Genomic DNA, 15,136 nt, shown 5'->3' with positions numbered 1-15,136 from the left:
AAGCCTATAAATAAATGAGAGTGGCACTTCCGTTTCCGTATTCTGTCGTATTTCCGGCATGATTTACCGATATTTACCCCCTCCTTTCCCACCGCCACAGGCAGGCCACGTATTAGGTTGTGCGTGGCTCTTGCCTCATTGGCGTCTGTTTCCCCGTCCAAGACGGTTGTATTCTTTGTAAGTCAAAGAAATTATTTCAAAATATTTTTTCGTACAGATACGTAGTCGTAAAAAAAAAAAAAAAAAAGACAATTTGATAATTACTGGAATTTTGGTAAGATACCTACCAAATTTTTATTATTAATGTTTGCTTGAGCTGCTGCTTCGTTCAGGTAATTTATATTTTATTACTAAGTTTTATGTAAGAAGACTACAAAAGGTATTTGTAAGCAGGTACCTTTTTACCCTCTGGCAAAAGGGTAGAATAATATTTTTCCTGCAGCTAACTTTTATTACTATTTGATGCTTTTACGATAATACGATTTTTATTTTTTTTTTTTTTTTTTTTTATACTACCGGCTACCGATTAATATTTTTATTGTGAATTGTAGATTTAACATGAATAATGCTAATAGTAAAGACGATGGTGAGAACGATAACCGAAAAAGTGATAGTTCCAGCAATAGTTCATCAAGCAGTGATTCGGATTCATCATCCAAGAGACGGAATCGTAAGAAGTATAAAAAAGACAGGAGATCAACCAGGCTGCTTAAAAAGCTATCAAAAGAAGTAAGTGAATTACGTAATCAAGTTTTCCATCAACAATGTCAATCTACCCCAAATTATGTTGCTTTAGAGAACGATAATTTTATTGAAGCTAATATTAGTGGTGATTTATTCAGTCCAGCGATAAATATTACGTCTCCCAGTGGGGTGTCTCCTATTAAGGTTACAAATGAACAAAGTTTTAGCATATGTTTAGACACTAGTCTTAAAGAACCAACTATTGCAAAAGCTTCCGCTGAATATATCACCGCAATAAATAGTCTTCAACGTTTTGGTGACTCTACTTGGAGTGACGTCCGTTACTCTGAGGTTCAGAAAACTTATAGCCACTCTCCGGGATTTATTGAATTAGAAGTAAATGATGAAATTAAATCATTTGACACGGCTAAAAGTTTTTCCTTCATTGAAAAAAGTTATGCTACCCTAACATATGCATTACTAAAACAAAAAGAAACTCTGGAATGTGGCATACGAGATTTTCTTAAGTGGTCCCAGGAATCGGAAATGATAACTTATTTAGACATAAAGAACAAGATGGAAGATATTTTCTTGAAAGGTGATTTTCACAAGGTGTCTTCAGACGCTATGCAGTTAGTATGTGGACATAGAGCTGACACGATCCAACAAAGACGCGACGCCATTTTAAAGTACGTTAAAGATCCCTTAGTTAAAACAGCTCTGAGGAAGATTCCACCATCTTGTTCCCATTTATTTGAAGAGCAGACGTTTACATCAGTGTTGGACAAATATGGCGGTGTAAGGAAAATTTTCTGGACGAAGCCGAAAGCCAACAAACCTTCTGTGCAAGCAGGTCCACATAATATATGTCGTCATCCCGCACAGGGGTCTAGAAACAAGCCTGCGCAAGGCCATAATACAAAATATCGCCCACCTGCGCAAGGGGGTAGTTATAGAAAATATTCATCTGCCCAAGATGAACATTATGAATACCGTTCTGCGCAAGAACGCGATCATCAGGGCATGTCAAATGCTTCGCAGTCATTTCGTGGCCGCTCGGGACGTGCTGAAAAAACAAATGACAGACGAACGTCAAAACGAGCCGCATCACCTGCATGGAGAGGAAAATCCCGTGACAAACGGAGGCGATCCTGACTTCAGGAATTTTCAAGCCGGCCAACTCCAGTATTACTGCCAACAATGGCGGGACATGAATGCACCGTCATACATTCTAAAAATAATTCAGGGATATCTCATTCCCTTCGTAAGGAAACCTCCTCTTATAGTTCCAGAACAGGGCACTGCATTACAAATCCCCTATTCTCCGGAAATGTCAAAGGTAATACAAAACTTAAAACACCAGGGAGTACTGGAGATGGCTGTACGAAGTCCAAGCTTTTTATCAACCCTATTTCTTGTACCCAAAAGCGACGGTTCTTCTCGACCAATATTCAATCTAAAAAGGCTCAACCAGTATGTTCACATGCAACATTTTCGACTGATAAACATTCACAGCGTACCCGACTTCTTGCAAAACGAGGACTGGTTAGTGAAAATAGATTTGAGTCAAGCCTACTTTCACGTGCCCGTAGCAGAAAGACATCGTTGCTTCCTAAGGTTGATTTTCAAAGGAGAATTGCTACAAATGACGTGTCTACCATTTGGATTAAGTTCGGCACCGAAGGTGTTTGCGACTATAACAAATTGGATTGCTCAGATCCTTCGAGAAAAGGGCATCAGGCTTCTAGTATATTTAGACGATTATCTTTTAGCACATCGGGATCGGAACATTCTGGAAGATCAAGCTTTGACAGTCATCAAAACGTTAGAGCGACTAGGTTGGAAAGTAAATATGGAAAAATCAATTCTTACGCCTCAACGACAAATAGAATACTTGGGAATTTTATGGGATCCCTTGGGAAACCAAAAAGCCCTTCCAGACAAAAAAATACAGAAAATCGTTTCAGTAGTGAAAACATTGCTAGGAGCCAAGAAAATCGGATTGAAACAGTTACAAAGCCTTATAGGTATGCTAAATTTTGCCAGCTTCGTAGTTCCAAGGGGTCGACTACATTATCGGCACCTTCAACTTCTGTTGAATTCCGTTGTATCAAAGAAAGGCAAGTCATTTTTCCAAATCACCTGGGAGGCGAAAAACGAGTTGGCGTGGTGGCTAGAAAACTGTCACACGAAGTCATTGCTGAGAGTACCCGCACCTACTCATTTTCTGACTACCGACGCTTCCGACATAGCGTGGGGCGCGAAACTGAACAACAAAGAGTTGACCGGAAATTGGACTACATCCGAAAAAATGCTGCACAGCAATCAAAAAGAACTGTTGACTATATTGAAAGTACTACAACAAGGGCATCGATTACAGCTGGCAAATACCTCTCTTCTTATTCAAAGCGACAATCGCACTGTGGTAGCCTACTTACGGAACGAAGGAGGAACTCGATCGATGCCACTTCTAGATCTGACTTTTCAGATATTCTCACTGTTAGATTCTTACCAGGCTCATCTAAGAATCTACCATCTACCGGGAATGTACAATTCCGAAGCAGATCACCTTTCCAGGCAGCGCCGCCCTCCTCAGTGGCATCTCTTGCCAATAGCGACTCAAGTGGTATTCGAAAAATGGGGAATACCTTCAATAGATTTATTTGCATCCCAGATAGCCCACGTAGTTCCGGATTATGTATCAATCGACCTTTGGGATCGCCAAGCTGTCTACCACGATGCTCTCAGCCGGAATTGGAACTACCAATTAGCTTGGGTATTTCCACCACCGTGCCTAGTACCTCGAGTATTACTACACATGAACCAAGCAAAGGGCATATTTTTAATAGTGGTTCCACGTTGGGAACAAGTATTTTGGCGCACAGACCTCGAGAAAAGAGCAGTAGCACCACCACATACAATTTCGGAACTGCACGAGGTCCTTATCGATGCGACTACCAACCGGCCACCACCGAACATCAAATCGATAATTCTAGAAGTTTGGAAATGTGGGGGTGGGCCAGTGACCTAACTGATTGGACCGAAGAACAAAAACATATGCTAAAATCTGGATGGCGACAATCAACTTTAAAAACTTACAAGTCTGCATGGATGCGATGGGTTCGTTGGGCAGAGCAAAATCATGTTAACCGTAATGATCCACAAGGATCAGACTTAGCACGCTACTTGATTGATTTATCTCAAAAAGAGGGTCTGTCTTATAAAACTATACTTTTGCATAAGTCCGTAGTCGCTACACTCAGTAATACTAATTCATCATGTTTGAGTTCTCATATATTAGTCAAACACGCTTTGAAGGCAATTTCTTTAAAATCACCAGTTCCAGGAAAACCACCTATATGGGATGTTTCCTATTTATTAAACTATTTGTCTAACTGTCAAAGAGACAACAGTAGTTTGTTCAGAATATCCCAGCTAACTGCTATTTTATTATTGCTTTGTTCTGGAAGGCGTGTACATGATTTGACCCTGCTCGATGTCACACCCCAGCACATGATAATAGAAGAAAACTGCATAATCCTTTGGCCGCGCTTTGGGTCAAAAACTGATTCCTGTGATTATAGACAGTCTGGCTGGAAAATTATTGCAAATGAAAATTGTCAGTTATTAGACCCTGTTTATTGGATAAAACAATTAGTAAATGCGTCCCAATCAAGGAGACTAGAATGTAGTCAAAGATTACGCAATGCTCTATTCTTAACAGTAAGAGGTGACCCTAAACCTGCCTCTCGCACCGTGATCGGAGGTTGGGTAAAAGCCTTACTCAATGAAGCTGGTATTAAAGCTACTCCTGGTAGCGTCCGATCAGCAGTAGCTTCTAAGAATTGGGTGGATAACTTTCCTTTAGATTCAATTCTAGCTCAAGGAAATTGGCGGTCAGCAGAAACTTTTCGCCAATTTTATCGTCGTGAGATTATGCAAAACAATCTATATAATGAAAATAGAAATAATATTAGCGTTTTATTTAATCCAGTCTAGCAGCACTTGCTAATTAAAATGAATGAATATGAAAGTTAACATGTTTTGATTTACACTACGCATACGTATTAATATTGTTTTAGTTTTGTTTGAGAAAATAGAACTTTGAATGATTATACTTAAGGCAAGACTTATATATACCTATATAAAATAAATAATATTTTTTGCAATTATTTACTTTTACTTCCCCTCTATCATACAGCCTATCTTCACAGAAATAGCATTTCCAGTGTGTTCTCGTCAATAACAACGACATCACATTGGCGCTTTCCACCGCCAGGCGATAACAAACACGTCTCTCATTTATTTATAGGCTTCGAATAGCGTACAGTGTTTAATATGAGCGTTTTACCTTACAATAAAACGCTTATTAAATACTTACCTATTCGAAGCCTATACAATAATACCTGCCTGGCTCATAAACGAGACACAATGAGGCAAGAGCCACGCACAACCTAATACGTGGCCTGCCTGTGGCGGTGGGAAAGGAGGGGGTAAATATCGGTAAATCATGCCGGAAATACGACAGAATACGGAAACGGAAGTGCCACTCTCATTTATTTATAGGCTTCGAATAGGTAAGTATTTAATAAGCGTTTTATTGTAAGGTAAAACGCTCATATTTTTGATTTTATGTCGTTGTCACGGTTGTCAAGTACCTACATAGAATGACAACCTCATGACAATACAGCTGTTTATAACTGACATTATAACCCTACCCGTGTCGCGTCGATCGTATCGACTCGGCATGCAAAATGTACAAAGAAAATGCTTGACTTGATGTCATGTAGTGCTCAATTTCCGACGTGGTTCCAAGCCGGTTGGGCTTGTCATTTGATCGAGTTAAAGTGATAAGAGTTTCGTAAATAAATTCAAAGTATTTTTTTTATATACGGGAACTACGTTTATATCAAAGAAGCAACTTAAGGTAAATTATTTTGAATATAATAATGAGATTAATAATAAAGGCCTCAGAAAATAAATAGTCTAAAAATATGATGTAATTTTTGCAAAGCTGAAACATCATGTGTAACCTTGAATTTAATTTTAGATAGGTTTTAGTTTTAAATTAGCTTGTCTAGAAGAGAAGTAGATAAGATCAGAAGCCGGTTTTTATGTGAATAGAAATTTATGTACATGACGATGTAATCCAATCAATTTCTATCACTCTTGCTTGTAATGTCTAAATATATGGCATAAATATTTTATAAAGCTTCTATCTAAAGCGATCACTGCTATGTGACCTTTTTCAGCATTACCTATGTATTTTGATTAAAAGCCAAAAAAAATATAAAATTAAGATCTTATTGGTTTTTCCTGAACAGATGGCACAAAACGGGTTTTTAGAACAAAAAGTTGGGTTCGCCACCATTGCCATTCATGCCGGCCAAGAACCGGAAAAATGGAAAAGTGCAGCTGTGGTACCTCCTATAGTTATGTCCACAACGTTTAAGCAACCAGCACCAGCAGAACACACCGTAAAGTTTAATTCTTATTTTCCTTACTTCTAACTTACATTTATAAAGCATTTTTTTAAATTATATTACGTCCTTTTTTCGGACGACGTTATGTCTTAGAAGACAACTTTTACACAAAAGCACTATTGCTCTAAAATTCACATGGAGGTATGAAGCTGACCACAATTCTTTTTAAATACATATATCTGCACATCATAGTATTCATTTACATGTTGTTTCTGGCTTGTGATTGTTGGGGCGAATGCAACCATAATCTTATGAAAGCTGGGTATTAACCGTCTGTATGGTGTTTCATCAAATATCTTTCAGAGTGAATATCAGCGGAAGGGACAAAAGATGAAAGTACCTAAATGAACATTTCAATACGTAATTGCAAAGACAAGTCGCCGGATTTTCGTAAAACCTTTGGCAATACAATTAGCAAAGATTTGACGATATTAGTTACATTAATTATACCTAGTTATAAATGACAAACAAACGAACCAATATTACAAAACATAGAGTCACTAGTTAAGTAGAGGATCACTAACATGATGATTATAACGATAAGTTACGAATAAAAAAGTAACGTAAAGCGTTTTTACAGGGATTTGAATACGGTCGATCAGGAAATCCTTCTAGAAATACCTTAGAAGAATGTTTGGCCGCATTGGAAGATGCCAAATATGGTATAACTTTCTCTTCTGGTCTGGGCACAACAACCACAATTCTTGGATTACTACACAATGGAGATCATATAGTGTCAAGTGACGATGTGTATGGTGGCACGAATAGATTATTCAGGTACGGTTTTCGTAGTTAACCTTTGATTCAGAACAGAGTATTACCAAGTACCTACATGTTTTATTATAGTAATCAACCATTTGCAATCAATGCGTTAAACTTAAGATTCCTAATGTAAATAGCGATTTTGCCAGTATTCTTTACCTGCTTATATTGAAAAACAATTAATTCTAAAATATATCATTCAATTTTAGAGCGGTGGCAACAAAACATGGAATTGAAGTATCGTTCACGGACTTCACAGATCTCAAAAAAGTTAGTAGCGCCATTAAGGATAACACAAAGGTATGTATTATTTAATTTTATTGATATTTATTTCGGCTAATTTTCTACAAGGTAGGTTAGAGTAGGTTTTAAAAACAGGGTTGTAGGGCGGTCATAAACATGATTATGCTTTAAATAGTTACATATGTGTAAACCGCTATGCGTAAGAACGTTATGCTTAAAAATCATAATGCCATAAAACGGTATGCTACATTAAATTATGGCTTATTTTTATGGTATTAGATAGAGACTCGATAAAAACTTTTGAGTTTTAAATAACTTTTATGAATTTCTTAAAAAAACAAAATCGTATGCATGATACCAGTACCTATACAAGTGTGGACACTGGACAGGTCAAGCTTACAATGTGATCTTTGTATTTAAATAGCCCAACTTAAATATATATTCCTAATAGATCCAGCCAACAATAGTTGACTAATTAATTACAAACATTATTATTAGATTGTACCTATGTTTTACTATGTTTTATTGGTATCGAAATGAAGTTATCCGTACCGATAAATACATAAGTATTAAGGTCACTATACCTAGATACGAAATATTTAAGTAGGTACTTCTATAGTGAGGCTCTTAGTAGACGTGACCGATGTTATATGATGATACATACATAAAGTCACATCTTTATCCCTTTGTAAATAGAGCCAACAGTCTTGAAAAGACTGATATATGATAATATCATAATGTACCTATCGTCTTATCTTTCTTACTTACTTTTTATGAAGTGTCAGTAAGCACACGTGCACGTAGATTAGGTATAGGTATAATAAAATGCCATACTAAATGCATAATAATCAATGTATTATCAACTGCACCGCGAAGTAGCGGCACGCACGCGGCTCGCTTCTAGTGAAATAAACACTCTACTTGTTTTTTTTCAGAGAATCCTCTCTTTCATCACAACCTTTTGTGCGATAATATTACGTCAGTAATTCCGTGTTCTCTTTTAAATATTTTTTTATTAGAAGCTTTAGAAGACAGATAAAAACACACAGTTTTAGGACGATATTACAGTGTTCCCTTTCCCGTCAAAATTGTCGAAACTCCAGAAAAACAAATGAAACCAAATTATACATATTTCGTCTCGATAATAGTATACCTTAATGATTTGCAACGTTGAATCTCGATTTTTACTGTTATACCGTTTTACATTCCCTTAGGCGACCATTAATATAGTACAAATTATTCTACGAACATTCCGTCATAATGTTGTAGGAAAATTTAAAAAACTATTTAAAAAAAATCGAGACTATTTTATTTTAAATTATGGTTACAAAATGTTAGCAATTTATGCCAAGCTGTGAAAGGGTTACGAAAATGACCAATAAAAAAAATCGAAAACTCGCGGTCACGACCCGCGGGTTCAGTTTAAAAAGTCGAAAAGTCAAATTGGTAAATGTGAAAGAAGCGTGACGGTTTTTGATCGATTGTGATTGTAAAAGTCAATCTAGCTAGACAAAGGCTAATAAACTTGGGATTCTTCTTTTAGACAATGAGCTAGCAACCTGGCATAATTGGAATCTCAATTCCATTATTAAGCCATACTGTAAGTCCAGCTGAACGTGGCCTTTCAGTTTAATAGAGGCTGTTGGCTCTCTCTGTATGTAAGAATAAAAGCATGTGTATATCTCAATGGCAATGGTTCCTATATATTCGCTTCTTTTAGAAAAGAACAGTCGGATCGCTAATAAAAAAAAATACAAAATACCTACCTACTTACGATACGACTCAATAATCAAAAACTATGATCTAAAAAAAAAGAATAGGACCACTCCCATCTCTTTCCCATGGGTGTCGTAAAATGCGACTAAGGGATAGTTTTACAAACTTGGATTCTTTTTTTGCGATGGGCTAGCAACCTGTCACTATTTGTATCTCAATTCTATCATTAAGCCAAATAGCTGAACGTGGCCATTCAGTCTTTTCAAGACTGTTGGCTCTGTCTACCCCGCAAGGGATATAGACGTGACCATATGTATGTATGTATGATCTAAATCTATCTTCGGAAACGTTGCCCTGCAAAGGTTGCGGAAGTCTTAACAGGAGTCGCTACGAGTTAAAACCTGATTTACTCAATGTTTGTGGCCATACTCGACCCCGGGCTTCCCTACTAAGAAGGAAATTGTAACAGAGCTACCAGAGAAGGATAGTAATGATGTATTAAAGCGTACCTAATATAATATTAAGTATACGATATAGTCACTACAGGGCACACATTTCATAACGCTATCTTCGCGGTCAGGTGATATTATACCCGGTTAAGGATGTCAGCTTAACTGATACCTGCTACTTACGCTGGTGTTAGTCAGTCAGAATGATCTCAAATGAAACTTCAAAACTTTATAACTAAAAGTATGCCTATTTGAACATGCGTGGTGTTTTATAAAACAAACCGCAGAATTCCTCTCTATCTTTTGTTATCTAAGGATACTCCACTGTGACGCTTGCAGGTTATTAAAACAATATTTTAGCATATTGGCTTTACCGACGATAACACACGATAACGTTTTGTTATAAATACAATACGTAACTCTTTGTAAATATTATGTTAACTTTACGTATTTGAGAAAGAAGTAATATAAAACTAATATGATATCATCAGTCTTGTTGCATGAAAGTGGAATGTGCTAGCGATAATTTTTTATTGAAAATAGTTTCGTTACGCTTTGCATATGAAACATTTATATAAGTAGGTACCTAGGTAGGTCGGTAAATACCCATCTCGAGACCATAACTTATTTCAATTTCTATGCTACCTTTCTATTTAAAACCTTAGAAAATCATGCTCCTTAACTCCGCCAAATAGCGTGATAACCCTATATTGCCCCAAATCAATCAACGATATTTTGCAATCGGGCAAACCGGATTTGGTTTCGGTAGACCCAGCGTTGTTATGCTTCAAACCTCAAACTAACTTTAAGTTATGTTCAATTTATCAATTACTCATAAATAATAATATTTCGCAGTTCAAGTACTTTGTAGGAAAGTTAAGTTATACAAACAAGATAAATCCGGAAAGTTCGCCGAAAACCGATATCGCTTACCTAAATATGACATAGGTTTCAGAAAAAGTAGATATTCGCAATTAATTTTCAGATATTTCCTTGGGAATCCAGACATAATTTCCCTACAAAACAATAATGTAACTGTAAATTAAGTACTAAGTAATGCATTTTTTTATAGTTGCTTTGGATAGAAACTCCAACAAATCCCCTACTGAAAGTAGTGGACATCGCCGAAATAGTAAAAATAGCGAAGAGTAAAGGAGACATAATCGTAGTAGTGGACAACACATTCCTGACGTCGTACCTACAGAGGCCGCTGGACTTCGGCGCTGACATCGTAGTGTACTCCCTGACGAAGTATATGAACGGACATTCTGACGTTATTATGGGAGCAGTAGTTATGAATGACAGCGAGTTAGAAGCGAAATTGAGATTTTTACAAAATGGTAAGGAAACCTTATATTTCGAAAGTAAAAGATACATAAGATAAACATTTTTTGAAATCACTTTTTTCCATTCATCATCATAAAATGAAGTTCGAAACAAATAAATTGCTTATAAACAAATTTCAAATGTTGTAATATTGATTAAAACTTGATTAAAACTTGATGAAAAATTTTGTATCTTTACTAATTATTTGTCTAGGTATGTATATACATACATATATGTCTAGGTATGTATATCTGACGATTACACTGTTTGTTTGTTTGCCACCTAAGGCATATTTTTAACTTATCGCTCTTTTACCTTCTGCTATAAATATGTACCTACAAAATTTTTGTATCGACAAGACAAAATAAATCTTATTTCGAAATGAATTTCATTAGACTATATTCTTCAATCAAGTTGCCTAACTTCCAATAAATTTAGCTTTATCAGGTACTCAATAGAATTGTTGGTATGTAACAGGAAAATATATGGTCATAATTGAAGGAAAATTATGACTGGCATTATGTTAGCAAAAGATGATTCACCATTGAATTATCAATGTGTTGTTAATATTGTTTTCTTTAGCAAGTCATATTATCTGTACTGTAGGTATGAATTGGAAAATATAACATGCCACGTTTATGTATTCTATTTACACCTTTGTCATAAATGACATTCAATTACTTTTAATTTTTTCAAATAGTGTTACATATACAATTTTGATCAGTAATTTTCATCTAAGTTTACTCCCGCAATTAGGTAAGTTTGAATTGATAGCAAATTATGGAGAAATTCGTTCAGTTATCCCACTCGAGGAATGAAATTCGATTGCTATATGCTATAAGTGTTTCATATTTTTTATACCCAAGTAGCTACCATATATTTTCAATCTTGCAAATTCCTAAATCGATTGTTTCTGTTGCATAGTAGCTACATAAATCAAAGCGTTATATGCATGTTTAAATATTAGCGAATTATCAGGGGGTAAGTAGTTTACCAGATTTCATTTGTGCTTGATAAACAAACATTCAGTCATAGGTATTTACTTTTTATTGAGTTTCGATTGATTAACTTTACACTCTGTCGTGACGTGACCTAATTAATTAATCATATCTATAGATTTAGGCCTATCAATTTCAAAGTCTACATGAACGAAGTGTCATATTAAAACATGACTTAGCGTTTTTATATCATTAATCTTAATTACTATGATTACTTTTGTAAAGTCAAACTGCTCTGATCTGATATCATCCGGATTTCTTGAAGACGTCTTTTCATGACTGTTGGCTATGCTTCTCCACAAAGACGTGATAATATGTTTGTATTTATCTATGTCTTTTCCGTAATAAAGTTTATTTTTTAGTAAGCTTGTAAGAAATGAAATTCAAATTTCAGCAATGGGTGCAGTACCGTCTCCCTTCGATTGCTACCTGGTAAACAGAAGTTTGAAGACCCTCGCGCTTCGCATGGAAAGGCACAAGACATCTGCCATAGTCATAGCGAAGTGGCTGCAACAACACCCGAATGTTATCGATATCTTTCATCCAGGTAAAATATGTTTATTATATAGCACGTCTGTTTAGAGAGGTACACCTGGCCTGGGATTCAGTCTCGGTAGCATCCTAACCACTCTCGAGAGGAGCCCGGGGTAAGCCCTTGACCATGGATTTTGGATTAGGTGAGTCAGGTTTTTAAACGAAGCAGCTCCCGTCTGACCTCCGTAAAATTGTTTAGATTGATAGGTACTGATATCTAATAATCCTTGAAACAGGAAAACACTGTAAATCATTAAGAGAACTATTATATATTATTAATACCAACTTATTAATTGTACCACGTAATAAATTCTAATGCATTTATCAGTGATATTGTGCCCATCATAAAGATAAACTAGTAATTTTGTGCGATATGATGTGTAACAACAGGTGAAAGTTGCACATGTTTCATACCGAGGTAGATAAGAGTTAGTACGAAAGAAGCAAGAATAAATAAGGTATACAAGGAGCATCTTTGTCTTTATACAGGGTTGAAGTTTATTTTCATATTTCAGGTTTCCCAAATCACCCGCAGTACGAAATAGCAAGAAAACAAATGACTGGACACTCGGGGGTGTTCAGTTTCACACATTCCGGTGGCTTGGAGGAGTCCAGAAAGTTATTAAGTGCACTCAAAGTGTTCACCCTGGCTGAGAGTCTGGGAGGATATGAAAGTTTAGCTGAATTACCGTAAGTAACTTCTGTGTATGTTTGCTTAATAAATAGGTTTAATCAGTTACTAGGTCGAAGATGTTTTTTTTTTAATTTTTAGAGAGATTATAGTATTTTTACCAAAATTATAATATGAATATTTTGTAACTTGCCTAGATACGATTTGTTGCTAAGAAGAAACTAATATACCTAGATTTAATTTTAAATCGTCTCTAGAAGTTCATAAATGAAATAAAAGACAATGATCCGGGTTGCGATAAAATAATAATGACCATAATTAGCTTAATATTTATTTTGCAGATCTTTGATGACTCACGCGTCGGTCCCTGCCCAGCAAAGACAAGAGTTGGGTATAACGGACTCTTTGATACGACTATCGGTCGGATTGGAGGACGTCGTCGATCTTATCGCCGACTTGGAACAAGCTTTCAGAATAGCCTTTTAAATCACATAAAGCAACGATCTTTTATCATTACAATTGTCTGTTAGAACGCAAAAAGTGCATTTTATCGACTTATGATATCGTGTACAGTAGATGCTGAATAAGTTCGAAACTATTGACTTAAAGATTTATTAAGGATTTTACTTATTAAATAAAAAACACTATGACTACGGCTCACTCTGTAGGTACCACTTCTCTGAACTTGACACGACACTTGACGACGCTTTCAAAATTGCAAATCTTACCCAGCTAATTCTTTTCCTAATCCATTTAGAATCTCGAGTTAAAAATCTCTTTTATAAAAATAAAATCTTCAACTCATTCCGAAGAAAAGAAAATTATTCTGGGAACGCAGCAGTTTGTACATCAGTATAAATGTCTAATCTATATTTTCTATACAAAAAGGGGCCATTTGGAAACAGGCAATAAGTAAGCTACGACCGGTAAATGAAAGCGTAATTGAATACAAAGACAGACATTGTGCATCATAATCGAAGCACTTTCCTTGTTATTCACAATAGAGTTATTCAGCCCAATCATTCAATCTAACAGTCATTTTTAAATTTCGACGCATTCACACAATGCTAATATACCTTACCTTAGTTGTTAAAAGCGAGGCTAACTTATTCAACTAAAGGTTAATTATGTGCATTTTTACAATATGTTTGTATCCCTTCATTATTTCGTTCCTGTCATCACAAGAGTATTTTTATAATGTTTATACCACACATGTTTTATTTATTGCAATGAGTATACAAAGTATCTACATATATGCAAATGTTTCAAAATAAATAATTGTTACAATATTACTTAATCATTATGTTTTATTTAGTTTTAATTGCAATTGATTTTAATGGTTGCTGACGCTGAACGCTTAATTTTTGGTTATATAAATACGAGTCATGATCTTTTATTCAGTATAAGGAACAGTAATAAATAGTAAAAAAATCAGTCAACTCAACTAAGAAATTTCTGAACCAATTATCTACTGAACAAATCATCTTATAATTTTACGTAGGTTGGTATGTAAAAATATATAATTATGAGTCTGGCGAAGGGCAAAGGGTATTTTTTATTCTGGTAAAAACTATAGTTCAGCTTTACATTCGTGCGTGCGAAACAGCGGGTAAAAGCTAGTTAAGTATAAAAAAGATAATGTAATTATAATTCGATCAGTTATTAGGTATTGTTACAATACGTTGGACGAATACTAAAAAATCTTCATAACACGATCATGTTATACGAAGTGCGATGGTTTGTTCGTTATTACCTGAAAAAGGATTTGTTTCACTGAGTACTTACGTATCATCATCGTAATATGCATCGCAATTTACCACAAAGTACCGAGTTATTTAAGTAAATATTAGGTATATATGTAACTTATAGCTCAGGAAAAAGCTAGTACGAAAACTTATAAAATTAATGATTTGTAATCAAGTAACACGTTGATTATGCGCTATTTAAGTACTTTTCCAAAACTATGGCCATATTAAAATTATCATATATAGATAGACGACTTTGCAATCCTCCAGGGGTGGGGTCCGGAATGTTAATGTCATAGTCTGATATGATCATTTTGAGGGTTTTTTTTTCTCATTTCTAATTGGTTACTGGCACATCACAGTGGCATTGATACTGCCGCCAAAGATTGATGGCCGCCAGAAGTAACTGGTTCAACTGGAATTCACTGCTACCGTTACGCAGTCTGTGACGCAAATTCCACGTGTTCGCATTCACAGGCAATTAATGTTGCAGATTATTAGCGCGTCATACTTAGGACACCTAGCTAGATATAGGTACCTAGTATTATTTTTTTTACAAATTATC

General features: G+C 35.6%; 2 protein-coding genes across 2 annotated transcripts; both read left to right on the top strand.

The window, feature by feature from the left end:
- Positions 1 to 45: 45 nt before the first annotated feature.
- Positions 46 to 5,301, top strand: LOC132902723 (uncharacterized). The gene is made up of 4 exons (XM_060948885.1): positions 46 to 332; positions 552 to 1,571; positions 2,200 to 2,522; positions 3,359 to 5,301. Exons 2-4 carry the CDS (start codon positions 559 to 561, stop codon positions 4,681 to 4,683), a joined length of 2,661 nt encoding a protein of 886 aa, XP_060804868.1. The 5' UTR covers positions 46 to 332; positions 552 to 558; the 3' UTR covers positions 4,684 to 5,301.
- A 92-nt stretch (positions 5,302 to 5,393) lies between these two features.
- LOC106140153 (cystathionine gamma-lyase) lies at positions 5,394 to 14,123 on the top strand. The gene is made up of 8 exons (XM_013341702.2): positions 5,394 to 5,611; positions 6,009 to 6,161; positions 6,748 to 6,944; positions 7,139 to 7,229; positions 10,410 to 10,677; positions 12,056 to 12,208; positions 12,711 to 12,885; positions 13,168 to 14,123. Exons 2-8 carry the CDS (start codon positions 6,009 to 6,011, stop codon positions 13,310 to 13,312), a joined length of 1,182 nt encoding a protein of 393 aa, XP_013197156.2. The 5' UTR covers positions 5,394 to 5,611; the 3' UTR covers positions 13,313 to 14,123.
- The last annotated feature ends 1,013 nt before the right edge of the window (positions 14,124 to 15,136 follow it).

The sequence above is a fragment of the Amyelois transitella genome, chromosome 3, assembly GCF_032362555.1.
Source record: "Amyelois transitella isolate CPQ chromosome 3, ilAmyTran1.1, whole genome shotgun sequence".
Classification (NCBI taxonomy): Eukaryota; Metazoa; Arthropoda; class Insecta; order Lepidoptera; family Pyralidae; genus Amyelois; species Amyelois transitella.
Note: the sequence above shows the minus strand (reverse complement) of the source record. Positions and strands in the feature narration are given on the sequence as shown.